General features: G+C 40.9%; 1 protein-coding gene across 1 annotated transcript in view; it reads right to left on the bottom strand.

Moving 5' to 3' along the window:
- The window catches only part of PALLD (palladin, cytoskeletal associated protein), a 285430-nt gene that overhangs the window by 170151 nt on the left and 88583 nt on the right, over nt 1-26696 (bottom strand). The window contains exons 3-8 of the mRNA XM_066632312.1: nt 7884-8062; nt 5442-5502; nt 4074-4179; nt 2816-2890; nt 1541-1682; nt 1280-1303 (exon numbers count right to left, since the gene is read on the bottom strand). Coding sequence (XP_066488409.1) covers nt 1280-1303; nt 1541-1682; nt 2816-2890; nt 4074-4179; nt 5442-5502; nt 7884-8062 — 587 coding nt within the window. The remainder of the gene's footprint in view (nt 1-1279; nt 1304-1540; nt 1683-2815; nt 2891-4073; nt 4180-5441; nt 5503-7883; nt 8063-26696) is intronic.

Here is a 26696-nt window from a genome sequence, read left to right as displayed (position 1 = left end):
TTCCCCCATAAGACAATATGCCAATCTCAATATTACCATGAATTCAGTCATTTGAGTCAAGTATCAGTAACAGAACAGCATTTGGAGATACTGGATGTTTTGATATTTTGGGTCTCTTCAAAGAACTCCTGTTTTCAGTGTTACTACATTCACATTACATGTGGCACACTCCTACATGGCACACTCCTACACTACATGTGGCACATTCCTGCACATTCCTCTCTAGCAGTTAGTTCAAACTTCTGCATATAACTAGTTAAATACTCCAATCCCACTTCCCACATTCCATCCTCTTCCAACCAAAGCCTTGCTACAAAGAGCAATCTGACAACACTGGGGTTGAAATCCTTCTTTACAACCCTTGATCTGGTTTGGAGCATAGAAGGGATAGATAATATGCCACCAGCCTCACAGGTGTAATCCTGGAATGTTCCAACTGGGGCCAGGCAAATGGATAATGAAGAGCAGAATGAAGGGATGATGAAGGGCAACAACTGTGTGATCTTCATTCTAACATTTATTGTGGTCAAGATGCGGCTGGCTAATGTACTAATTTGTGCAAATGAAGGTGCTGTTATCACCACCTTATCAGTCTGGTGGCCAGACTGCCCATGGAAGCATAAGGAGTAACAAGGAAAAAACCCACATGAAACAAATATCTAGAGGATTGAATGACATAGTTGGAAGATATTAAACAGAGAAACTGAATACACAAGTTCGGGCTGTTGTGCATGCACTAGAAATGCACCAGAAAATAATTTTGAAATAGGAATTTTTTTGTTTTAAATGTGACTCTACTTACACTCAAAGAACATACCTGAAAAGTAGAGAATAGGAGAAATAGTTGAGAGGTAGAGAATTCTGAAATAGGAATTTTTTTGTTTTAAATGTGACTCTACTTACACTCAAAGAACATAACTGAAAAGTAGAGATCTAACATTTACTGGCTTGGTATTACCAAAAGTATGTCAGTAGAGTTTCAATGATGGAATTACAGAAATTGAGCAACTTGCAAGCTAATGAGGAAAAGCAATTTCTGAGAATAAGGTGCATTTAAAGCCTTTAAACATCGGTTAGTGAAACCGAAAATTCCATCCAGACCGAGGAATTGATGTAAAGCACAGGAGTTGCTGGTTCTGAACTCTGCGATAAAAGAATTGACTGCCTTGAAGGGGGTTTCATATTACCAGTTCCTTGCAGAAACATTACACTATTTAGCTTCAATACCAACACAAAAGGGTGAGAAAACAAAAAGATTTCTCTTTTACATGATACTTACCAGGTTCAGCTGCAGACCTGGGCTCTGCTTAACCCATTATCCAGAGAATAAATGGAAGGAGAAAAAAAAAGAACAAAATGCATTAGAAAGCAGCTACATTCAAATTTATAGAGTAATAATATTAGACAGTTACCTATTTTATGACAGATTCATGGAAAAAACCAAGAGTACTCAGTTTCAAACCTTAGTAAAATGATAATACAGAAGAAAACACTAAAGCACATATTCAATATATGAATGACAAACTGGTCTGTGGCTTACTTTTTTGAAGCAGTCTGAAGTCTGGGGAATCCTGGATTTCAATGCCTTGCCGAAACCAACTGACTTGTAAGGGAAGTGCTCCTCTAACTCTGCATTCAAGAACAACTACTTGTCCTTCACTTGCTGTTGAATCTTGCAACTCCTGAAAATTTTGATACACAGATTACACTTGAATGAAAAAGTAAAGCCGCCTTCATCCTCTCCAAAAATCTGCAACAATGAATAATCAGCCCATTAAATAAAGTCCTGCTTTATTTAAATGGATGCAGAGTTATGAATTTAGGTCAGCTGTGAAAGCACAAATTGCAACTATCCTATTAGCAGAAAATTTCCATTTCAACTAATGAAACTGGTTCATACCGAGTCAGATCATTGCATCAACTAGCTCAGTACTGTCAATACAGACTGGTGGTAGCTTTTCAGGGTTCCAATAGGATGTTTTCTCATTCCCATATGGCAGAGGTTCCTAAAGTGTGCATTGCAATGCCTTAGGTCTCACGGCACACTGACAGGGGAGCCATGGAATGGTCCCAATGGCTCGTCCCACTTGTTCTCCCAGGCACCACCATCTTGGATCTCATGAGACTTGGGCACTGCCATCTTGGATCTGTGAGATTTCATGAGATCCAAGATGGTGGTGCCCGGCTGAGCTGAGAAGAAGAGGCTGCAGGGGCATCATGACCCAGCACTGACATATGAGATGCCAGTGATTGGACCTGGACCCTTCTGCATGCAAAGTGTACTACCACAGAGTTACAGTCCCATTCCCTATCTGATCCACAGGATATTTTATACCTACATTCACGACACCCCTATGCTGGCATATTTTTAAGAAGTGAGCAAGTCATGTTGGTGCAGTCAGAATACATAAACTACTATAGACTTTGGCACAATCCACCTGAAAGTGAGCAGAAGCAGCACAAGAGTTCAGCATTCATTCCAGAGGAACATGAACAGGAAAACTACCAGGTGCACTGTGCTCTTTTTTATCTTCAATGCAACCCTGGAGGTCTTCACTACTTCTTATAATCACATGGGTGACAATGAAGAGTGACATTATGAGACTAGTTGATAAAAAAGAAATTAACACACACAACTCTGACTCTTGTATAGTGCAAAGAATTAAAAAGTTACAGAAAAACGCTTTTCTGAAAACTCACTAATATCCATATTAAAATATAAGGATCTGCAGTTGTAATAATTTAAAAGTGAGCTGTGTACTAAAAACTGCTACTCTTGCGACATATAATGAGAATCTCAATAGTGAAACCAGACCTTTGTAAAAATAGGTGCAGCTTGACTAGGTTTAGATCCATCTAATCTGCAGAGGTATGAAGTAGGACTTTGGACCTAGAAAAGACAGAGAGGTAGCAGACAGATATTTGCAACACACATCAGTATCATTAGTTACAGAATGCTGAACAGTCTATTCCACTTCCATAAACTGTCTTTACTAATGCAGCTTACTTTCATGCTAATACTCTGGTTCTCCCTCTCTTTCTGGCTTAACAGGTGCATAAATGAGTTCCAGCTCTACCCCCTCCAAACAGGCAGCAACATACAGTAAGTTCAACTTAAAACAGAGTGTGTTGCACATAACCTTGCAATTCTATACTTCTAAGACTTCCTTTCGTATACCCACTCTAAGAATTTAACTATCTTGACAGCACCTGCTGCTGTTTTAAAACATTTGGTATCAACAGCATGCACAGTGCTTTAAAACTACTATAGTTGCAATGACAACATTGAACATCTGTTCAACACTGAACATCTGTTCTCAGACACCCCCCCTCCCCACAGATACCGAAAAACACAGATAATCAAATGTGTGATCTTTGGTTCCCTTTGGAGGGTTCAGGTGAGGCTGGCCCAAATGCGAGTCCAAGGGACCCTAATTGAACCAGATCCGCAGATGTAAAATCTGCAAATAAACAGGCTCCACCTGTACATGCCTCATCTTAAAATTTAATTTGTATTTACAGAAGACGGAGTGGGTGATTTTTGCTGATATCCCTTTAATTATGCAGCCCTGTTCTTGAGAGCCCCTCAAGTGGATGTTTGGCAGGCCCAGAGAGCAGCTATGCCAAGAAGGTGGTGGGGACATCTGCTTCAAGCATGTTCTTCTGCATGCTTCCTTCTACTCATGTTCCTTAGGATAAAAGTCCATGTTATTCTAAGTCTCCCATGCTTGCTTTTTAAATGAAAATAGCATGTACAGGAGACTTGATATGGAGAGGGGCCAGGGTATGGAGGGACACACTGACTTTTTATCCATATTTATCTCACACAACCTCTGAATGTGCTACTTACTAAGCACTAAGTGATCTAAAGGGCTAAAGCCCCTCCTTCCCCATTGCATTCATTCAGCAAATAGAGAAGAGCCAAATTGTGTGTTCACTGTATAGTTTGACCAGAGTTGAAGTTGGAATGGATGTGAACAATTTTATTCAACAAATTGCATGGCAAACCTATCAAAGTGCACTACTAACAACAAGTGAAATTCTGACATCACATTTTTATCACATATACATACCTGCTGATTGGGCACAGAGATAGGCTGGATTACAGCTGTTGTGACTCCAGCCTTTGGGGCAGACGATCCTATTGTTAAAGAAACAGAAGTGCTTTTCTTCTGGGCTCTAGAGGGAAAGGACACCAAGAAGGAAGGAGTCAGTTAATGTTCCCATAAAATGCTTCCACCTTAGTTTTTTGTTGGATAATGTAGGGCCTAGTCTCATGGCACCAGCTACATAAACTGCATTACTGCAGCATCCTGTAGAAAGGCCATGGCAGTCCATCCCATAAACTGAACCCATAGAAAGTCCCATTGCCATGTCCACCACTTTCTCCCACATTTCTTCTTTTCCAACTTCTAACTGAAAGATGACAACCAATAGTCATCAAGGAGCTGAATTTGGCTCAGAGGTCTCCAATCACTGAGCCCTATCATTTAATTCTAACTACTTTGAGGGAGTTAGAAGGCCTCGGGTATTTTTATTAGCCTGCCACTATAAGTTTCATATAGCCTAGGATCAGAAGCAAACCAAACCACCAATTGCTGGGTAGTGGTTAAACTGAAGAACTTATTTTCATGTGAAATATCCAGGGCAGCAGATGGAGTCACAGAATGAAACTTTAACAACGTGGAAGAATAACTGTATATTCTTTCCCCAATTATCATACCACCACTCCCTCATCCTCAATTAACACCCTTGTGTTCCTTTTCTAGCCTGAGTGTCCCATCAGGCAGGGACCTGTCCTCTCAACTATCGTAAGCCACCATGAAAACTGACAGCACTACACAAGTAATTTTTCAGAACTACTGTATGATCTTATCTTAATGAAAGTTTCATCTTATCCCACATCAACCATACCAATATTTGAAAAGAGATCTACTAGTGATACACCCAGAAGACTACATACAATCTGTTATGTGGCTTTATAAGTATGAAGCTCAGCCGCATCCTCAAACTTAAATGAGAAGCAAAGAGGCAGCCCGGAGTTTCACCAAATGTTTACAAGCCATTGAGACCGAAATGGAACATGTCTGAATTTCAGATTTCACTACACCTGAAACTTTGCTATAATGGTAATCCAATATGAAAGCCTGTTTGACAACTTATTTTGAAGAAACAAACTTTGACAGCTCAGCCAGTACAGCTTTCCTAAACCGATTATCCAAATGGAGACAGAACCTGTGTTTGTTGCTCTACTGCTTCATGTTCAAGGTTCAAAGTAGAACTTTAAGACAACCTGATCATTAACTAACATTGGTTAGTTTGTTTCTCCATGCAGCAACTGCAGGAAGAATAGGTGAAGCAGAACAGCTGTGCAATAATCCTTTTCAAAGAAGGATTTGAGAAGCCTGGGTAGGATAATTGGTTTTTCTATACAAACTTACTGCGGCATAGCTCCAGATTTTGAGGTGAAAATGTCACTGTCGGAATCAGAAGAGCTGGCACCTGCAGTGGGTAGACACAAGCTGACATATACTATGTTTCAAAACAAAAGCTCTCAACAAACTTCTTCCAGCAGCACAATATGCTCACAGAATACCAATGAGCCCATTAAAAAAGTTTTATAGCTTCATTCCAACTCCTGAAAATAATTGTCAAAAGTCTGGGCTTTTTTCTGTTCCAGACCATACAACATTACATACTTTATGCCAAAAGGCTGATCAATTTGGGTATTAAAGAATTGTATTGAATGGATAGGGCCTCATTTTATATTCCAGGTGATCATGGGCCAAAGTACATGTCATGTTAAGCATGTCCTTAGAGCTAACATGCTTAACTTTTCTGTAACAAATAGAAGCCAATCCAAATCAAGATTATGGCACTAAGGAGGGAAAGGGAGGAAGACAAGGAGACTTTGACCTTTGCTTCCACCATGATTCTGGTCTGGCTCTCTCTTCCTCACTCCCTGCCAAAGGCCATGTGACCTACAATTTCCAGCCTCCTGATTATTTTGACTATCTTTTTCGGCAGCCAATCCTATCCAACTTTCCAGCACTGGTGCAGCCTTGCCAATGGGGTGTGCGCTGCATCCTACAGTAGGGGGGCAATTATGGAAGCCTCCTCAAGGTAAGGGAATATTTGTTCCCTTACTTTGGGACTGCATTGCAGCTGCACTGGTGCTGGAAATTTCCTTAAGTCACCGCATTTCAAAGAGAATACTCAAGAGTTGGAAAAGGGTGTGGAAGACAAACAAGTCAGTCAAAACCTGAGAACCTTGCTTATGAGGAAAAGCTACAACATTCAAGACGTGTTAGTTTAGAAACAAGGTAATGTATTGGGGGGGAGAATGGAACATTACAAAATAAAACATGGTGTGAAGGAAGCAGACTAAGGGCCCAATCCTATCCAACTTTCCAGCTTCAGTGCAATCGCAATGCAGCCATGAGGTAAAGGAACAAGAGTTCCCATACCTTGAGAAGGCCTCTGTGACTGCATCCCCATCACAGGGTGCAGTGCATGCCCCATGGGCACAGCTGCACCAGCACTGGAAAGTTGGATAGGATTGGGCCCTAAGATAAGCTCCTTCTCACAATGCTAGAACTAGGGGTCATCCAATGGAACTGACTGAGGGAGATTTAGGGTAGAGACAAAGGATGTTCCTCTTCACACAGCGAAATTCCATAGAGCAGTGGTTCCCAGACTGTGACTCTGAAACCCACCTATGGGTCACGACCAAATTTTGGTTGGTCATGAAACTAACAAGGCAGATTAACCATTGATGCACATAGCGCAAACAACCTGGTACTTTGGGGGGAGGGGGTAAACAATGCTGCCCAATCACCATTACAACCACAGAGACGTGAGCAGATAGTAAAGTGATACTTTCTGTAAAGGTAAGTTCCAATGCTAAAAACTTTGGGACCACTGCCATAGAACAGGGGTGTCCAAAGTTTTTGGCTGGAGGGCCACATCATCTCTCTGACACTGTGTCGGGGGCCGGGGGGAGAATTAATTTACATTTAAAATTTGAATAACTTTGCATAAGTTTACATAAATGAATATATTAAAGATGAACTTATATGAATGAATGAAGGTCTTGCAATAGCTGAAGGCCTATAAAAGGCCTTGCACAAAGCAAGGCTGGCCTTTCCTTTGCTGCCTCTGCTGCATCACAGACGTGAAACAGCAAGCAGTGGAGGGAGCCCTCATCCCACAGGTCACGCGAGAGGTCAAACACTCGTCCTCACGCTGCGAGCAGTTGCGTCGGGCCAGTGTGGGCTCCAACAAATCTCCAGAGGGCCAGAGGCTCAATGGAGACTGGGGGCTCCCTAAGGGCCGCATTGGGAAGCCTCAAGGGCCGCATGTGGCCCCAGGGCCGGGGTTTGGGCACCCCTGCCATAGAATATATGCTACCCGAAGATGCGATGGAGGCCACTATCTTAGAGTTTTTCTAAAAAAGGAATTAGATGAAGTTGTGATGATAAGTCTATCAATGGCAACTAGTCATGAGGTTCACATGCTACTTTCAAGTTCAGAGACACTGGGCCTCTGAACACCAACTTCAGGAGAGCACAGCAGGAGAGAGGTAGGTCTTCATCTTCAGAAGGATCTGGTTGGTCACCATGATAAACAGTAGGCCAGACTACATGAGCCTTGATCCAGCAGGGCACATATGTAAAATGAAAGCCTCCCCCACTATGGTTTTGAACAAGATAGGGCCCCGCAGGTCCTTTCAAGTACAGGGAGGAAAGAGGGAAGGAGATACACAAATATAAGCATCCTACCGTAGACCTATATAATTTGGTTGCAAGAGATGCAAAGCAATAGCCCTAACTAGATTTGAGGCACAATGTCTTTGCCTCCTCACTTGGTTGGCATATTCTTACCTTCCACAAATAGTTCTGCTGATGTAGAATCAGAACCAACTGAATTGGAGGCCAGGCAACAGTAGCGTCCTGTGTCGTCCTCAAAGGCTTCTGCTATAATCAGTGTATGGAGCCCCCCACTTTCACAACAGATCTGAATATCAGGAGAATTGTGCAGTTCGTTGCCTTCACAGAACCACCTGCAATGATTACATCACACATACACAAAAGAGATAGCCCAGATCAGAAGAGAAATAATGTATGGATCAATTTTGCAGACAGACTTGTTACCCAAAAAAATACTAAGCATTCACAGAAAATATTGGGGGCAAAAATGAGTTTGGGCTGCATTTTCAGTTCCCAGTGCAGAGACAAATAGAGAGCATTGGTAAACAATAAGATTGTCAGTTGGCTATGGCTTGTTGGCTATGGGTGCTAAAAAGCCATGGTTGTTTCTTCACATTTACACCATTAGCCACACACTGTACTTGTAGTCTTTTTCAGGCTGTTATGACACAATTCATTCAATAATTCCTATGCAAAGAAGGTGGCATTGGGGCAGCAGCTCTATCCTACCTTACATGTGCTCATGTCTAGAAAGACAGGACCCATATAACTGTACCTGCAGGAACAGCTCTGCTGCTTTCTAAGGGCCACACATGGACATCCAGCGCACACACAGTCTTTTCAGAACTTACAGCAGTCATGCATAGGTAGACATGGAATCTGACACCCCATGTGTTCTCTCAATGACGACTGAAACTAAAAAACCTATTGCCATGATTTCTAGAAATCATTGAGGTTTTCACGCTGCTGATGGGGAAGTTGTAAGCAGCTCATGAATGAATACAGAATCAGTATGCAAGTCCAGGCCCTCCAACAGCAGATTCATCAAACAGTCATATACATTGATCTGGAAAATATTTCAGAACCTCCACATCAACAGAGACAGGTAATCTGAATTGTATAATAACAAATGAGAAAGTAAATGTTCCCATTTTGACCGCCAGACATGAATTGAGTAAAAAAAAAAAAAAGATAAGATTAAGCCGTCTTATGATCGAAAAATGATATTTCAATAAGCAAAGAATGGCCACCTTTACTAGGGGCATTTGGGCCCTAATCCTATCCCTAATCCAGAATTAGCATTCCAGCACCACAAGGTCCTTTACAGCGGTGCAAAGGCCAGGCTGCTGCCAAGTGCTGCCGGGCTGCTGCTGCTGTAAATGGCCACTGGCACAGTGCATGTAGCAATGGCTCTGGAAGGCTCCACAGGTACCAGTAAGTCAGCAGCAGGGGTGGGCCATGGATGGGAAGGATAAGTAACAAGGTGCTTCTGGAAAGAACCAGGGGAGGGAGAGAATCTGGCAGCAGTCACACATGCTGGATCTTAGCCCCCTTTTTAAAACGTCCTTTTGCCTCTTTGGACAAAGGCCATCAAAATGGCTGGTGTATGTCCAAGTCCACCTATTGCCTATGGGGGGGGGAACTTACCTCCTGCAGGCTGCCTGATTACCACCACCACAGCATACAGTGCCTACTCTGTTGGCATGGCTATATGCTATAACATGGCAGGGAATAGGATTGGGCAGTAAGTTGTGTCCAGGTTTTGTTCAACCATGTTACTCAACATAATATCATATTCTTGTTCAATGGCCCACAAAGTAGCAAGTTTACTCTATCAATTCTAGGCAATGCATCACAACAGGAGTTTTCCCACAAGGAGTAAATTTAAAAATTCTACTGAGAAAGTTCTTTCAGTGGTAGACTGTCTATTGACTTATTGCTCAAAAAGCTCTTACTCTTGCCTGAATGCCAGAATGTTTGAAGCCCATTAACTTTATTCACTTTTTAAAAAAATGATCCTAATAAACATTCTCAGAGGTTTATTATGCCACAGGATTCAGAATATTTTCTTGGTTGCTAATCCCTCCCCTGCCCCAAATCCCTGGAGAACAAATGTACGAGATTGGTCATTTCTTCTTTAAAGTGTTCAACTATGCATACTAAATTTGAACGTTAAGATCAACGCAAGCTCTTCCTTTTATGTGAATGGCAGCTGCTTTCATTCATTATTTTTTCTGTATTAGGAGCATGCATCTCATACTCAAAGTTTAGTATACACACCCAATCACAAATAAAACAAATATATGTTGATGTATCATTTTGTCCTACATGAATATTAAAACACATGTAGGTGTGGTGTGGTGTGAAGCAGTCCCAAGAAGAAATGGATAGAAATTTGGGGGTATTTGCAAAGTTTTAAAAATGACATCCTTCAAGCAAAGCAGTCTGTCTACCCAAAACAGCCAATCGTAGGCATTCAGGTTGACTATTAACATTTTCCTATGTTTCAACTATACTATTAAACCATGAGAAATTTTAAATAGTAACCTGAAGTTGTGACTTAGACTAAAGTTCTAAATCTATTGTAAAACAGAGGCAATTCATTTTCTTATTCTTGGTTACAATTCCATCACTACCTTGATTTTTGCTTGCAGATATCCAATTGACACAATCATGTTGTATATTATATCACACATGCCCTCATCACTGTAAAATGTAATGCTACCAACACAGATCACACAAACCAACAAATATCACTTCTAATACAAGACTTTTAGTTTTCTGACTTTTCTTCTTCCAAACAAGTCCAGAAGACAAAATATTCAGATGACAGAACTATATACTCAACTCTCAGCAAATTAAAATGTGCCTCCTTAAAATTAAAGCCCTCTTTACTACCTCACATGACACAGTAATAGGGTTCAGTATTGAATATGCAACTTCCAGAACCAGCATTTCTGCATCAAATGTAGGGCAGCATCCAGGATAGAAAGTACTACACCTGTCATTTTATAACAAAACATGGTCTGTCAAGTAGTAGGTTTGGCATGAATGGGCTTTTAATCATGGTAGCACCTGAAAGACATTTTTTTAACTTTGTTGCCCATGACCTGTAACCTGTCAAATGCAAAGAACTGGCAACAGGTATCTTGTTCTTTTGTGTTCTCCCAGAGGTACCTGGTGGGCCACTGTGAGATACAAGAAGCTGGACTGGTGAGCCGTTGGCCTAATCCAGCAAGCTCTTTTTATGCTACTTCCATTCAGAATGAGAAAGTTTAAGGGTCTTTCTGTGTCTGATCAACCAACAGTAGCGCTTTCATCTGCTTAGACAGCCAAGTTGCTAGTCAGGATTCATATCGGCGCAACACAGACAAATTATACTTTACAACTTTAAAAGGAATATACATCTTATCATTCATTGATACCATTACAAAAATATGCATGAGCAATTGTGGTTGACTAATCAAAATGACTTGTGACTCAACTTGAAATTCTGCAAGTCAAATCCAAAGGCATGTACTATGACTCGTGACTCAACTAAAATCATGGAGTCACTGACTCATGACTTGGCCCAGTGACTGGAGCATATCGCTGCTTTCAACCTTTGGGCATTCATTCTGGACTGCTAGAACAGCTGATGAGGGCCAACAGATCTTGGATACCACTAAACTCTTGTCTATGAAAAGTTCTTGGTTAGTCGCATGTCAGTCAAAGGATGTTTTACATGGACACAGCTAGTCTAGGGCCAGTCTTCTCCCTAAAAACTCAGCTTATTAGATAATCCTCAGTCATATGTTTAGTGACTACACATTGCATGAATCTGTCAAATTATCAGACCAACTTGGGTTATTTTGCTTCTATGTAAATACCCCAAAGTAGGAACATCTACAAAGAGAATGCCATATGATATGTTTGCCTTTCTTTATACAAGGATTTAAAAAAAAGGGGGGGGGGTTACATAGTTCAGCAAAACAAACAATATGTCCTCCAGAATAGAATGCCGCCTGCTCTAATAAACATGCAATCGGGACTTATGCATGCAAAGGGACTCTCATTCACACTAATGAAAACTATGTATACAACTCCCCAACGCAGAATAAATGATAAATCCTATATCCCTTAAGGCTAGGAAATGTGGATGATGAAACTAAAAATACATCCCTTTTTTCTTGTAATCATAATCCAATGAGCTCCTACTGCGTGTCCAGTGGTACCCACAAAGAACATATCACTCCTGCATGGAAGTAATAAACTTCCTTTGTTTACTCAGCAGACACATTTGGCCTAGTTTCCCAAATACTTAGTTTGGAAACCAATGTATCCTGTGAATTAAGGTATTTTTAGGCCTTTGCCCTTTCTCGATGCTGCAGTAGCTTCTGCTTGAAATACAGTTTCTAAAAACTGCCAACAGCTTGGACTTCATGAAGTTTTTGCTATCAAACTTTATTTTAGTTACATGAGAGGATAGATATGCTATACCAGTGGTTCTCAAACTTTTTAGCACTGAAACCCACCTTTTAGAATGACAATCTCTTGGGACCCACCAGAAGTTATGTCATGGCCAGAAGTGACATCAAACAGGAAAATTTTAACACTCCCATAAAACAAAATCAAATAAATAAATCAAGTAAATTAAAAGTTTACAATAAGTACAAGTTTAAAAATCTATTTAAAACAAAAAACCCTCCATACCCTTCCAAACAGTTATTGATCTGTTTATACATAATAGCCTGTTAAAAGTACAAAACTGTGACTTTTCCCCAAATGCAATGACATACCATGGTAGCATCAAGTCTAATATATATTAAAAATAAAATACACATTGAAATGAATGGGAACCCACCTGAAATTGGCTCACGACCCACCTACTGAGTCCTGACCCACAGTTTGAGAAACACTGTGCTATACAGTACTACACTTCTACATGAACTGCATCTAAGACCCTTTCAGATAATGTGGCATTTTCCCTTCAGTGTAATATGAATTTTCCCTTCAGTGAAATATGGCTACTAGCTTTAGTCTGGGCCCTACTGGTTTGGGATGACCAAAAACAAATGACATTTCAAATGCCTATTGATCATATGTTGTTAGGGTTTCCAAAGGCAGCTCCACTTCATTATATTTCAGTGGTTAAGCAATCACATTTACAGTTTCAGTACAAATACCCACTGGATCATATTCATCTGGATCCTGATCAAGAGAAGTTGATCTAGAACATTTATGGAGGGAGAGAGATAAAGTTCATGAACAATGATATAATGAGAAAGGCAGAAACGGGGGGGGGAGTCATGCTGTGGAGAGCATCAGCAGTAGAGAAGACAAGCTCTGGTCCCTTTGATCCATTCTTTCTAACCTTGCAAGTTATTGAACTTGAAATTCAAATCCAGATGTTTTAATGCAAGGTGTCATTTAGGACTCTCTCCCCCCCCCCCCACTTTGTGACATTAAAGATCAGAGAAAAATATAGCATATATCTCTCACACATACCCTGTCTTGTAACAGACTTACTTCTGTTGGTCCAACATCCTGTCAGTTCTTTTCCCTGCATCAATTCTGTTTTATGAATTTCCTTCCTACAGCAATTCCCAGCACAAACAGCAGGTCCTCTTTCATTCCAGCTTCTGGTTTTTGTACTCTTAACTTATTGGAATAGCAGATATGTTTTTGAGCTTAGTCTTCTTTATTCTGATGTTAGCCACCCTGAGTGATTCATGCTTGAATATGAAAGGAAGAATTTAGGAATTGCCAACAAAGAGATAAAAAAAATAATTAGGAGTGACAAAAGGAAAACTGTGTTTGCTACAGAGCTGGCTTTTCTAGAGGATTAATGCAAGCAAGCTGCTCACATCTTTCATGCACTTCAATATGAAGAATGTTGGCTGCTATCAAGCCCACAGGTACATGAGACAGTGTCATAGTGCATAACTCTGGCATGGACTGCAACATTAGGAGTTATTTTTTATCATCATAAGAGAACGAATGCTCTTTTCCATAGAATCAGATCACTGGTCCTATCCAGTTCAATCTGTCTACAATAACTGGCAGCAGTTTTCTAGGGGGTCTTTTCCAGTCCAACCTAAAGATGCCAAGGAGCGGAACCTTGCATGTTAACCAATTTTTTGCTCTGCCCACAGGTGTACACATTTGGTCCCTGTTGCGTATATGAAGTGGCATAGCTAGCAAGGGTCGGGGAGGTAGTCCACCCCAGGTACCAGCCTTGGAGGGGTTGACACCACAAATGACCCAACATCGCTAACATTGCGGAGGTTAGGAAAACCCCCATCATGCAATATACTGCTAGATGCAGAATTTCCAGCTGAATGCAGTGCACAAAACCAGATTGAAATATCTCCTTTCCATCAAAAGTTATGGCCAAAACACCAGAAATGAAAAAAATGCATGGAGACCTATGGAAAGTGAAAACAAGCCATATCCCGTGTTTACCTGTGAGTAGGCGAACTTGCCTTAGTCCGCCGGAAAGGGCAAGCTGAGAGTATAGATCCCTAGCACTGAAGGAAGTATTTGCATAGCTGGTGAAAAAGGAGGCACAGTCACTCACCCCCCCCCCCCCGTACAAGTACCTCACAGTCCCCCACCTGAGCTTGCTTCCCAAAATGCACTTTACCCTTTCTGTGCCCTCCCAATATTTTTTTGGTGCCAAAATGGACTGTTTGAATGTTCAAGCCTCTGACTGGCACACTGTATTTCCTGTGACATTTCCCTTCATTATTCCACAAGTTAACAAGAGACTGTTCCAATAATGTTTTGTTCTCATTAAAATAGCTAGGTCCAAAATATTTGTTGGTCAGCATTAAGTTGGAACACTTAAACAATTATTTACCAATATCACCAAAAGCAGTACACCCTCCCCTCCAGCCCTTCTTTGCATCCTAGGAGTACTTCCAAACACATAAACATTAATACAATGAGGAGTAAATTGCTTCCTTGCTGTCATAATTGCAATTCAATTCACTGGAGGGGCATACCATTTACCAGCCTGTGGAAGGCAAAAATTACAAACGTTTTATGAGTTTTGAGCAAATAAATTTTCCCATGTTGATACTAAGACTTGTCCCTTCATTTCCTGTATAAAGCTCTGTGCCTTTAACAGCTGTATACTATGGATACATCCTACAGGTGTAGCTTCCTCCATCATTGCCATCTCCCTGCAGGGAAAAGAAAGAACATCTTCCACATTCAACACATCCAACCACAAGATTAGAAAGCTTCTTCCTAACATACACTCTAAACAATAAATAAACCAACCAAATAAACAACAAATAAATAACAAATAAACCAACCAAACATGCACTGCATGTAAAACAAGATTGTGCCATAGCATGCTTTCAAACAAGTAATTATCTATGTGTATTCTAGGATGGGGTAGCTCTGCAGAAGGATATCTGCACTGGTTCTTTGGAAGACCCTCACAACAGAATCAATTTACAAATTAGGATTTTTAGTAGTAATAGCCTTTACTAGACCAAGGTTTGTTTGTTGTTATCTTTCTTAGAGGGTTGTGCAAACTGCTATTTATATAATGCTTTTTATATTATTCAGAATAGCAGGGGGCACTGGGGATGAGTTTATGGAATCAAGGTGGTGGTAGCCCAAAACATTAGGGAATCACTGGTCTAGACCAGGGGTCTCCAAACCCCGGCCTAGGGGCCAAATGCAGCCCGCGGCCAGTCTCTATCCGGCCTGCAGCCAGCCTCTGTTCTACTGAGAGCCTCTGGCCAGTTGATCAAACACAACCAGAGTTGTGCTTGTGGGGTGGGGGTATGGGGGTCCATTTAAGTGTGTGCTTTATTTCTTGGGCTATGTTGGTGCTTGTAGAAATCCTGGGCATTTGAGCCCATTCAGTCATTTACTCATTCAACTAAGTTCCATCTCTAATGTATTTATTTAAATTTTATGTTTTTTTCCGGCCCTCGACACTGCGCTAGATATTTGATGTGGCCCTTCGGTTTAGAGAAAAGTTTAGAGATCCCTGGTCTAGACAAAGCAGAATATAGCAACCCACCAGAACAAGCAACAAAATAGGTTATAGCTCCTCCTACTGGTGGGGATTAACATACTGCCACATGCACCAACTATATATTGGGTGGCTCTGCTCAGATGCTGTCACGCACCCAGCAAAAAATTTAGCCCACAATTTATGTGTGATTTTCTTCTTTTTTGCATACACCAATAAAGCAGAGCAGCCACTGGCTTGATTAAAACAAGGGCCTTAAGAATGAAGAGTTCAAGTTCTCCCTCTAAATGCATGGTCCTACTGCAGTAGTTTGTGTTTGGTAAAGGTCACCAAGCAATAATGAAGGCTCGCTTTATACACTCTTCTAAAAGATAGTTTAAGGTGGCAGTTTTACTGAAACCAAAATACATAGATGAAGATTACTCTACTTTGGATTGCTACAGGATGCAAGAAGAGACTTAGTTATTTTATTACAGCAGGGGTTCCCAAACTTATCAGCAACATGATGCCCTCCCTCCACTGGTGCTGGTCACGAAACCTGGAAGTGAATGCCAATAATGTGCAACACAATTGTGTCAATGGCATTTAATTATTATTATTAACTTCCTGGTTCCATGACCTCAGACAACCCTAAATAGGAATAAAACAGATTAGGGCGAGTGAACACTCCCCTTCCCCAAACCAGCAAAATGATGCACAGCCCATAGAGTAGAACTTCTGCTCCGCTGTCTGTCACATGACATCACGATCATGCTGCCAAGCAGCTTGGCCAGGATGCGTATCGCGACGTCCCAGGGCATCATGACACAGTTTGAGAACTTCTGCCTTAGAGTGTTAAGTGCAACCATTTTGCAGGGTCAGATTCCTGTTATTGTACAGGCACAGAAATGTCTGTATGTTTTTAAAAAATTATTTGATCTTCAGCTTGTCAAGAGCTGGGAAACACTTCAAACTCCAAGCTACAACATAAGACTTACTCTCAGAATTCTGTGGATGAGATAGGAGGGTGAGCCACCAGCCATTATTTCTCCTCATTTCTTGCCTGGTGGCAGCTAATGGTGTGAACTACTACAGTATGGCAGAGAGAGTGCCACAGCAGGCTGATGGGTGGAAGATGACAGGGCTTAATCAAAGCACTCTCTCCAATTAAGTGTGCTGAGATTTGTCTCATCTGGCACCCCTAGCCTTGGCTACTTTTCAAACTGTGCAAGTATGAGCCTTAAAACAAGTTACTGTCATTGCCTACCTGAGGTTGGGGCATGTCCCACTAATGGGGCCCCAAACCTCTTGTTTCAAACTACCATATCTGAACTACTGTTCTATTATTTACTTTAAATATATTTACCATAATTTGGCATTTTATAAATGGATTTTTCACTTGGGATCTTCTGCGGGTGGGGGAAGATAATAAAAAAAACAAGTGTCAGTGCAAAGAAAGCTAAGTTTTCTGCATTATATTTGACATTTTTTTGTTTTGTTTTGTTTTTAAAAAGAACAGACCTTGCTCTTACAGATACATGGGCAAGGTTTCTTCAGAACTTTATGAAACTCAACAATCTTACGCCTGGTCAGCAGCAGAAGCACCAATAAAAGATATCCCCTTTCCTATTCGATGCGTCTCATAAAAAAAGATATATAATGACAAATACATTCTTTTGGCATCTGTATTCAGAGACTTCTCTAAAGTGCACCAAGATATTTAAAAAGTCCTGAACATGTGGAAAGTTTGCTACTTCTGTCTCAATATACAATAAAACACCCCAAGAAGAGTTTTTAGAGCCGTTGCAGTTAAAAAGTGTCATTAAAAAGCAAGCAAGGGTAAAAAGATAGTGTGCATAATTTATGTTGGCATCGAACAGTATGCAGTCATTACAGGATGCTTACTGACCTCAAGGGCAATATTAAAATATAGCAAAATTAAATTCTAAAACATGGATGATGCCCTCTCCCCAGGTGCTTTTTTATTCAGACTGTACTCTTGGAATTCTGAAAACCCTCGTTTTGGGGGGGTTGGTGTTGCACTATGTGAAATATGAAGTTACTGAGAATTCCCAGTGTGACCATTTCAAAAGATACAGGGTAATCTCTACAGCAGCAGTTCTCAAACTTTTCGGTCTCTGGAGCCCTTTACATTCCTAAAAGGACTCTCAAGGAGCTCCACTAGCACATGCAGAGTCTCAGGGAGCCCCAGAGTGGTTCAGGGCCAAGCCGAGTACCAAATACTGGCAAAGTGCCAGAACAGGCAGGGAAATAGGAAGGAGAGCCACAAACAGGGAAGAGGGGGGAACAATGAGCATACTGGGCAAGGGGCAGATGGTGGCCACTGTGCTTGTGGGGCCCCTAAAGGGGTCACAGGGCCAAGGCTGGATTAAGTTAGTAGCATATGTTATGAAGGGGCTCCCGTTGCTGCCCCTCTCCCTGACCCATTACTAAAAATATTAAAATATTCTGAATTGTCGGAAAGTGAAGAGACTAGTTAGCCAAGACTAATTTGTTCCACAGGTTTCCAGGGTGAATATATGCCTCTTTAACCCATTTCTGCCCAGCCCACAGGAGTACACATTTGGTCCCTGTTGAATATATGCAACATTGAGCAGAAAAGACATAAAATAGGCAAATGTATTAGTCCTTCTACTGTTGAGATGCCAAGTCATAACTTAGCCACTAGTGGATACGGAAAGAGAGCAGGACATCACAATAAATAGTTACTCCTCAAGAAGCACACTGGATTGAGCTGAACATCTATAAAGGAGACTTGAAGACAAATACAAAAATGATTTTTTTGCAAAGCTGATCACTGTCAAAAGGTTTCGATAACATGGTGACGGTTTGAGTTGCATTATTTAGAGCATGTAGAATAGGGGGCAGCTGCGCAGTTATTATTTAGCTTTGTAAGAATAGGAGGGAGATAATCTTCTTTGCTGACAAAGGGCAGACCTAATGGAATGCACTGAAGAAAAGGACAAAAGTTCCCTACCCATCCTTTTCTCTACTCGGATTTGATTTCACAGACCAATGAGCAAAGGTTTTCAAATAACTCTCTGGGTACAGACAGCACCGAGTATCTTCTCCAGAGACACTCAGAAGTGTGGGCTTCTGAAGTTTCCTAGTACAGCACCACAGTATTTACTTAACAAATGAAACTGAGGATTCTCATTTAAGTTGGTGTTATCTTTACAAAAGGTAGAACAGTTCACATGTATACTTCTGAAGACTTGGGTTTTTCTGCTTGTGTCAAAGGAACCATAAGAAATGACATATCTATGGGTTCTTATAAGATTATCCACTTCAATTAAAGCCTTATCTTTTTATAGTTCTGACAATGAAAACTTTATTATTTTTTCCAACATGAAATGAAGCAGCTTGGCATTGAGAAACCATTACTTCATTATTTATAGAGCATCACCAATGTGCATGGAGCTTCATTCATTGCATTCCACTCATACTACTGTTACTATATTGGTAACCAGAAGTAAAAGACAAGTACCTTCAAAAGTCTATCATCCATTACACAAGTTTCCTCCCTGTCCAGCCAGCCCTGTAAATCAAAGCTTTAAGACGTAATCCAAAAGAAACAGCTGCTACACCAATTCATGCAGAGACGTTGCATGATTTATACCATCTCTAAGGCAGTGGTTTCCAACCTTTACCCCATGGTTGGATAAGGGAACCACTGCTTGCTTCTGGGCTGGCAAGGGACTCAGAGGTGATGGCGGCAACGGCACTTCCAAGTTCCTGCTGCCAGCGGCAAAGTAAAACAAGGGGGGAGGGTTCTGACTTACCCAGCATCAGCAAGAACCTGGATTTTGCAGCATCTCCAGCCACCACTGCTTCCAGGTGACTCGGAACTTTCCCTTTTTTTTTTACTTCAGCTACAGCAGCACAATCCCAGAAGTGCTGCCACCACTGTCCTACAATCACTGCTGGTGGCCACTTCCCTTAAGGGAGAATTAGGTGTTTCCTGTTGCGGGGGGGGGGGGATTCCCAAGTTGGGAAACACTGCTCTAAGGTCTTAAATAAATACTTGTTATTTGACTTCCATTAAAGTGACCTCCAAGACAAACTGGGCAGACTCAAGAACAGGGAAGTGTTGGGTTTGGCTTATGTACAGTTTTGGACCATTTGTAGACATTATTCATAGCAACAAATGATCAAACACAGATAGGGGCACATTTAAAGCAGCAGACATACACTGTCTTCTCACTAAGATACTAAAACTTCACTTATTCCAATATAAGCAGAGTGGAAGTAATTTGCTTCTATGAAAGTGGTACATGCAGAAACACCACTGGAGGGGGAGAGGAAGAAACATCACTTGGGGGGGAAGAGAGAACTTTGTCCCTTAATATTGGTGTCCCTAATGATATGCAGAACCAAGTGTTCCCCCCGTTTGAACAGCGTCTCAGATTGCAGCCTTTTCCCAGATAATTTAATGAGTCTTTACTAACAATCCTTTCCAAAAAACACAGAACATTTTCCATAGAAGACCCGGCTGCTTGTACACTTTAGTTGCTTACTCAAGTCACTACATAAGGAAAAAGCACACACATCATTTCTTTATCTATGTGATCTCCAGAAATTTTGCTCCATTTGACAGGCAATTAAAATGAATGTTTTTGTACAACTTCCTTCTTCTGGATGGAATGCCTTTACCCTGAAGACAAAGTATGGTAGGCTTATCTACGTTTTCCAAGTTGTTTTGCTAATTAATTTGTTGAGCTGTCACGGCATCTCCCTCCTCTACCTTTGTTGTTCTGCCAAAAAAGAAGAGATGATTTACTTGTTGCTTGACTATGGAAAAGGATGTATCATTAAAAAAAAATCTAGTATTAGACTTCTAAACTGAAATTACTTCTTGATTTCCCCACTTAACTCTTTCACGCCACCTTATCCATTCACACATACTTATCTAATTAGACAGCAGCTCATCTCATCGCCCTCTGTTTTCCCTTGGTACTGTACTAGAAAAGCTATTGATCAACCTTCTGCTTGAAGAAAGTAAGACTCAAATGATATATATTTTTAAATAGGTGAAAATTTTGATATACAGTATTAGTTCTCTTAAGAATAAAGTGATGTCTCGCTAACATCTCAGGCTCAAACTACCTGCAACATTCAACCCTTCATGTGCCCACTGTCCCACCTTCCAACCCCCCCTCCCATTAGCTTAAGCACTCTTCTGGTATTGATGCCAGATTGGAAGACGGTATGCTTTCAAGAGAGGCTTCTGCAACCCTCTCATACTTTTTTGTCTTTATATCAGATTTCCACCCTAAGCTTTTACACAGCTGGAGCATATCTGGGTTTGCATACTATTTGAATGAATGCAAGTTGAGATGGGGGAGGGTTGGATTTCTTTTTTCAGGCTTGTTTTCCCACCCAAACTTGGGCAACTGTTGTATTCACATGACCAGGCATTGCACATTGCTACATACTGATTGCCAGGGTACCCATCAACTGTGGTATGCATGCATTTTCTCTTTTTTAAGAAGAGCTGTTAAAGTACAACCCTGGTACATAATGTACCCTGGTACATAATGCATCTACCCACATCAGCAATTCACACGACAGGGAAAATTCCAATAACAAAAATTAACTATGGTCTGAAAGAAACCATCCTACACATTCCCTCACAAATACACAGCCTTGGAAATTAGCCAACAAACAGGATTGTGAAAACAAGAGCCAAGAATAAGTGTGGAACAGTACACACAGGCCTGATTCAGACAAACACATAAACCAGTCTAAAGTCATAATTGTTAGACCTGAAAGGTCAAGGTTACATATAAAACATTCCATCTGAGGGATTTTGCTTCCCTTTGCAAAAAATGCCTTGAAAGGCAAATGTTCCCCATTAAATTTCTCTCCAGAGAAAAAGTAGCAAGTAGGCAGTTTGTTTCCATGCTGACAGTTTAAAGAGCTTAAACAGAACCCCCAAATTTGACCATGGTCTGTATTTTAACTGCAAGACCACCCTCCTTTCCATTATTATGCTCTGCAGAATTAGATTTGATGCTAAACATATAGAATTACTAATGTTATTAGCCAGAGTTATTGAGCTCTTCTTTTTTATTACCCAGCACAGAGAAGTGAACAAAGATCTCGATGTACAGCATACAGCTTCTCTCATTGCTTGGTGTGACCGTAAATTACGTAGTCATTTATAAATTAAAGGGGAGAAATGGGACTTGTACACTGCTGTGCAATTAAAAAAATTCAGGTTGTTCCCATTAATTCTAAAAGGAAATCATGTACATAAATCATAGATACTTTAAAAAGAAAAAATCTATGGTGGCTATATTTCCCCACTGCAGCATATGGAAGAGAAGCCTAGTTGGTAACAAGAGGACAGTTACTACTAATACTTGTTTACTAAAGAGAAATTGGACTTGAACTGCAGAAAGAGACATGGGGAAGAGACAGTGGAAATACCAGCATAAACAATAAATGCTGAATTTCACAATGAATATCACTGTGCACAAAACTTTTCCAGTCCTACCAGTTGAGTGAGCATTTTTGCCCTTTACGAAACAGGAAAACCAAAGCCTATGAAGTCTGTTAAACATTACATGCACCTCTGTATTACTCTTTTATTCTTCAACAGGACAGCTTGAGACTTGCGTTCCTAGGTAGTTTATTTTTGAAACTAACTTACACACAAACATGAACAGTACACAGGTCATATCTACAGCACTGAATTTACTTAGCAAATTTGGAACAAGAAACAGATATGTAGGAAGCAATAGTATTACATTCACAGAGCACTGAATTCTCTGTACACCCATTCCACACCAACAGCTTTGCATCATTGAGCAAGGTATATAGTCATCTTACCCATATATACTCAATTTCTGTGCCTGGAATGAACAAAAAAAATGCAGCTGGGCTATCCCATTTTATTCTTACAACTACCATTTCAAAAGATGGTCCACATAAGGTTATTCTCAAGGGCTCTTTCTCCAAGTCCAAGACAGGAGAGAGAATCTTCTCAGCTGTGGCACCCCTGTGGGATTATCTCCTTTGTAAGGTGCACCCTGGGGAAATGCGTGACATTGCAATGCCAAGCAAAGACCTCTATAATTTTATCAGACCTTTCCTGCTTGTGTAAATGCTGCTCTGCTCTACTCCACCAGTGTAACAGCTACTCTCACAGTATACTACTCTACCAGTATACACTCTACCAGTGTAACAGCTACTCTAACAGTATAAATGCACTGTTATTCTGTAAATTTATAGTTTTAATATATTTTTCTTTTCTGTAAATAAGTGAGAATTCTTTTTAGACGAAGAGCAGGATACTAAATGCTGAAGACAAATGTGAACTTAAGCACCATTATTGAGTAGTTTTGAACTCAGCTGAATACCCACTCTACTACAATACCACAGTGCTCTTGAACATATTAATGAAGGGCAGCTGAGCCTTTCATCAATGCATGGACATGGTACATCAGAAGCAACCACCAAGAGCAGCAGCTTACATCAGAAGCAACCACCAAGAGCAGCTCTGTGCGTACCTTTTTAAAAAAAACCAAACCAATCTAGGTTTATCAATGTCCTAGGGTTATTCTATAGAAGAAGTGAGGGTAACCCCCAGGTAACCTCCAGCCTGCCAACCCATCTCTACCTCGCCAGGTGAGTTCAACTGCCTAATCGGAGAGCACATGCCAGTTACAACAGGATAGTAGACCAGTACCCATGTCTCAGCTTCCCCAGAGATAGTCAGTAATCCACATTCTTATAAGAGCATAAGAGTAGAAGATGATAAGTAGACTACACATAATGCTCGATGCAAGGGAGGGGCACCAGGATGTAGGTCTCTTATTGTCTTGTGTGCTCCGTGAGGCATCTGGTGGGCCACTGTGAGATACAGGAAGCTGGACTAGATGGGGCCTTTGGTTCAGTGGTCTGGGTCTTCTTATATAACCAGGGATTGTGTCACACTCCTGCATTCACTGGTACACACACATACCAGCTCCTTCATGCATTTCTTGCATGCAGTGAAGGAATTTTTTGCCAAAAGGTAGCTCATCCAAACAAATCAGTTAAGATATAATCTAACCTAAACTTAAGCAATTTACAGTGCAATTGTTTGCATGCATGTTCAAGCAAGCCTTACCAAGTTCAGTGAGACTCACTCCCAGGTAAGTATGTACAGGATTGCGGTCCCAGTTTCAATGAGAGGCATTCAGAATGTGCCTAAACCCTTTAAAGTCCTTTCGAGTTAACTTGCCTCACTTGCTTGGGCTTTAATTTATAGCACAGCACAATACTTGATCAGTTCCCAATATCTTCAGTACAGATGCACACCAAAACTACCACAAGTATCCTATAAATAAGTAGTGCAGACAAGCCCATATTTTCTGACATAGGAATTGTCCGATGAATTCTTCAAGATTTTCACAAAACTTTGTTTCAGATGTTTACTTTAATTTATGCCTAGAGGTCTCCTGAAAGTGGAGGACTCCAATCAACTCCTAGTCATTAATTATTATTATTATTATTATTATTATTATTAACAGTATTTATATACCGCTTTTCAACTAAAAGTTCACAAAGTGGTTTACAGAGAAAAATCAAATAACTAAATGGCTCCCAGTCCCAAAAGGGATCACAATCTAAAATGATGCAAAAGAATAGCAGCAGACAGCCACTAGGACAGACACTGCTGGGGTGAGATGGGCCAGTTACTCTCCCCCTGCTAAAAAAAGGAACACCCACTTGAAAAAGTGCCTCTTACCCAATTAGCAGGGGTTATTGGATTAGTCATTAGATATAACATTTGTCTTTTCCAACAGTTTAATTGGGTCTGCTTGAAGTGGCTTTCTTCCAGTTTGTTTAATACATATTTTAAAATATTGCTTTTTTGTGTGTGTGCAACAGCTGAATCAAAAGGTGAATGCCCAAGTTATTTTAGGTACACTTCTCCCTCCTACCTCTCCATCCTTCAGTGACCTGGAAGAAATCTTGTAAGAACAGATTTCTTCTCCATTCTCTCCCTTTCCTGTATGTTTTATGGTTACTTTGGGCACAATCCAGAACCATTACAGTCAATGGGAAATCTGCCATGGTCTGCAGTAGGATGTGGATTTCCCTCACTATGTGTTATTATAAGGCAGGATATAAAGAAAGAGAAGCTTAAGGCATTAATCCTTTTGTGAAGAATGACAGAAGTGTCTACAGAGGGACTATTTCCTAGACTAGGCAAATAAACGATTAAAGCCAACAGTGATATCACTTTGAGCAAGGCAATGTTTTGTATTATTTCACCTATGATTTTAACCCAATTCATTCTTCCTTACTTTAATTATCTTTTAAAGTTAGGAACAGCCATAAGTCGCAAACATCACCAATTTCCAACCTTCTCTCCTTGGTTCAGGTAAGCAACACCACACAAGACATGCTGAAAGGCCCTCTTCTAACACATCTGCAGTGGTGTAGCAGTTGTTTCACCTGCAATCCCACAATACTGGGGATTGTGTATGATAACAGCAGAGGTAGGATTCCTGGTCCCTCTTACCCAAACACAGCAGCTTCATGATCATCTCCTGTAACTGACCAATCCTATGCTGTTCCTTTATTTAGACACAATCCTCAGTATTAAAGAATTGCACTGTGGGCAAAGGCTCTTCCACCATTGCTGATGGCATCTTGTAGAAATGATGCAAGACTTTAAGTAGGCTTTTGGCCATCAGGGATAGGACAGCATTTTGAGTTGTGAACTCCTGAGCCTGAGCTTCTTCCTGCATCTGATCTCAGTTCATCCCACACCTCCAGATGCCTCCAATTTGAAGGAGTTCATGGCCACTTAACTGAGAAGGACTATCTCCCTCTTTCAGAGAATTCTGCCAGCCTGTTCCTCCTTAGCTTCTCCTGCCATCTGGCCATAAAAGGCAAGGCACCCCAGGACATATGCACTCACATATGCAAGTCTCACAAGACTGCTAGCTTCTGCTCAGACAGACAGTGCAGGTTCCTTTCCACTAATGGCAGCTTCATTTCCCTCACCAAACAACCATGGCAGCAGCTTTCTGAACCTGATTCCCTTCCTTAGCAATCTTGATATCCAGAACTGCTGGTCTCAGCAGACAATTCAGAAATAACATAGTGTATTTTAAGTCATTTCTGTCCCAGGTTGCATATACGCAACAGGGATCAAATGTGTACACCTGTGGCCTGGGCAGAAATGGGTTAATTAGTTTTTGGTAGCCAAAGATAGGATAAATGAAGGCCATTTTAATAAATGTAATTTGTTTAAGGGTTACATATTGCAACAATAGTTGCCCCAAGCCTTACAGTGGGGCAAGCTATAAGTCATCACCATTAGTACTAGAACAAACCCTAAAGGACAGCCTTTTAAACATAGTAACTTGCAGTGGAAGAAACAGGACAATTACCAAAGTATAGTTCTCATATTTACCAGGATTTAAAGAAGGATGTTGGTAGAAATACTATATTAAGTATTACCAGAACAGTATAGGTCAAGGGGTAGCCAAACCACAGCTTGTGAGCCAAATGTGGCTCTTTGACCTATAATGTGCGGCTCTTGGAAATATGTTGGCTAAGCTCCTTTTTGCATAACAATTAATATAAAAGGTAAGTAAGAAATTTTTCAAGTTTTATGATCATTTACTAGGTATAAATTGAGAGCCCACTGGATTAAAACACAAGTTTAATATTCATGGTGAGTAAATATATTTGTCCAGGTCCCAGCTGGGTGCCTGTCTGGCTAGAGGTGTCCCAGGGGGCAGAAATTCTCCTCCCAGACGGTGGCCACTCTGACAAGTGCACAGAGACCCTTTTGACAAGGCACACAGCCCAGAGAGGCTGAGCACTGCAAAACAGCTGCAGCAGGGGCTGCGGCTTTAGAGGGAAGAGACAACATGGACAGGGTACAAGGAGGGATAGAGGGAGAAGTGCGGCAGAATCCTGCAACAGACCTTATCATACCAGGGAGGGGAAAAGGGGTGGGTCCAGAAAACCCTTTAGTAGGCAGGAGCAGGCCAGGGATGAAG

Source organism: Tiliqua scincoides, chromosome 6, assembly GCF_035046505.1.
Source record: "Tiliqua scincoides isolate rTilSci1 chromosome 6, rTilSci1.hap2, whole genome shotgun sequence".
Lineage (NCBI taxonomy): Eukaryota > Metazoa > Chordata > Lepidosauria > Squamata > Scincidae > Tiliqua > Tiliqua scincoides.
The sequence above is the reverse complement of the archived record's forward strand: the minus strand, read 5'-3'. Positions and strand labels throughout refer to the sequence as shown.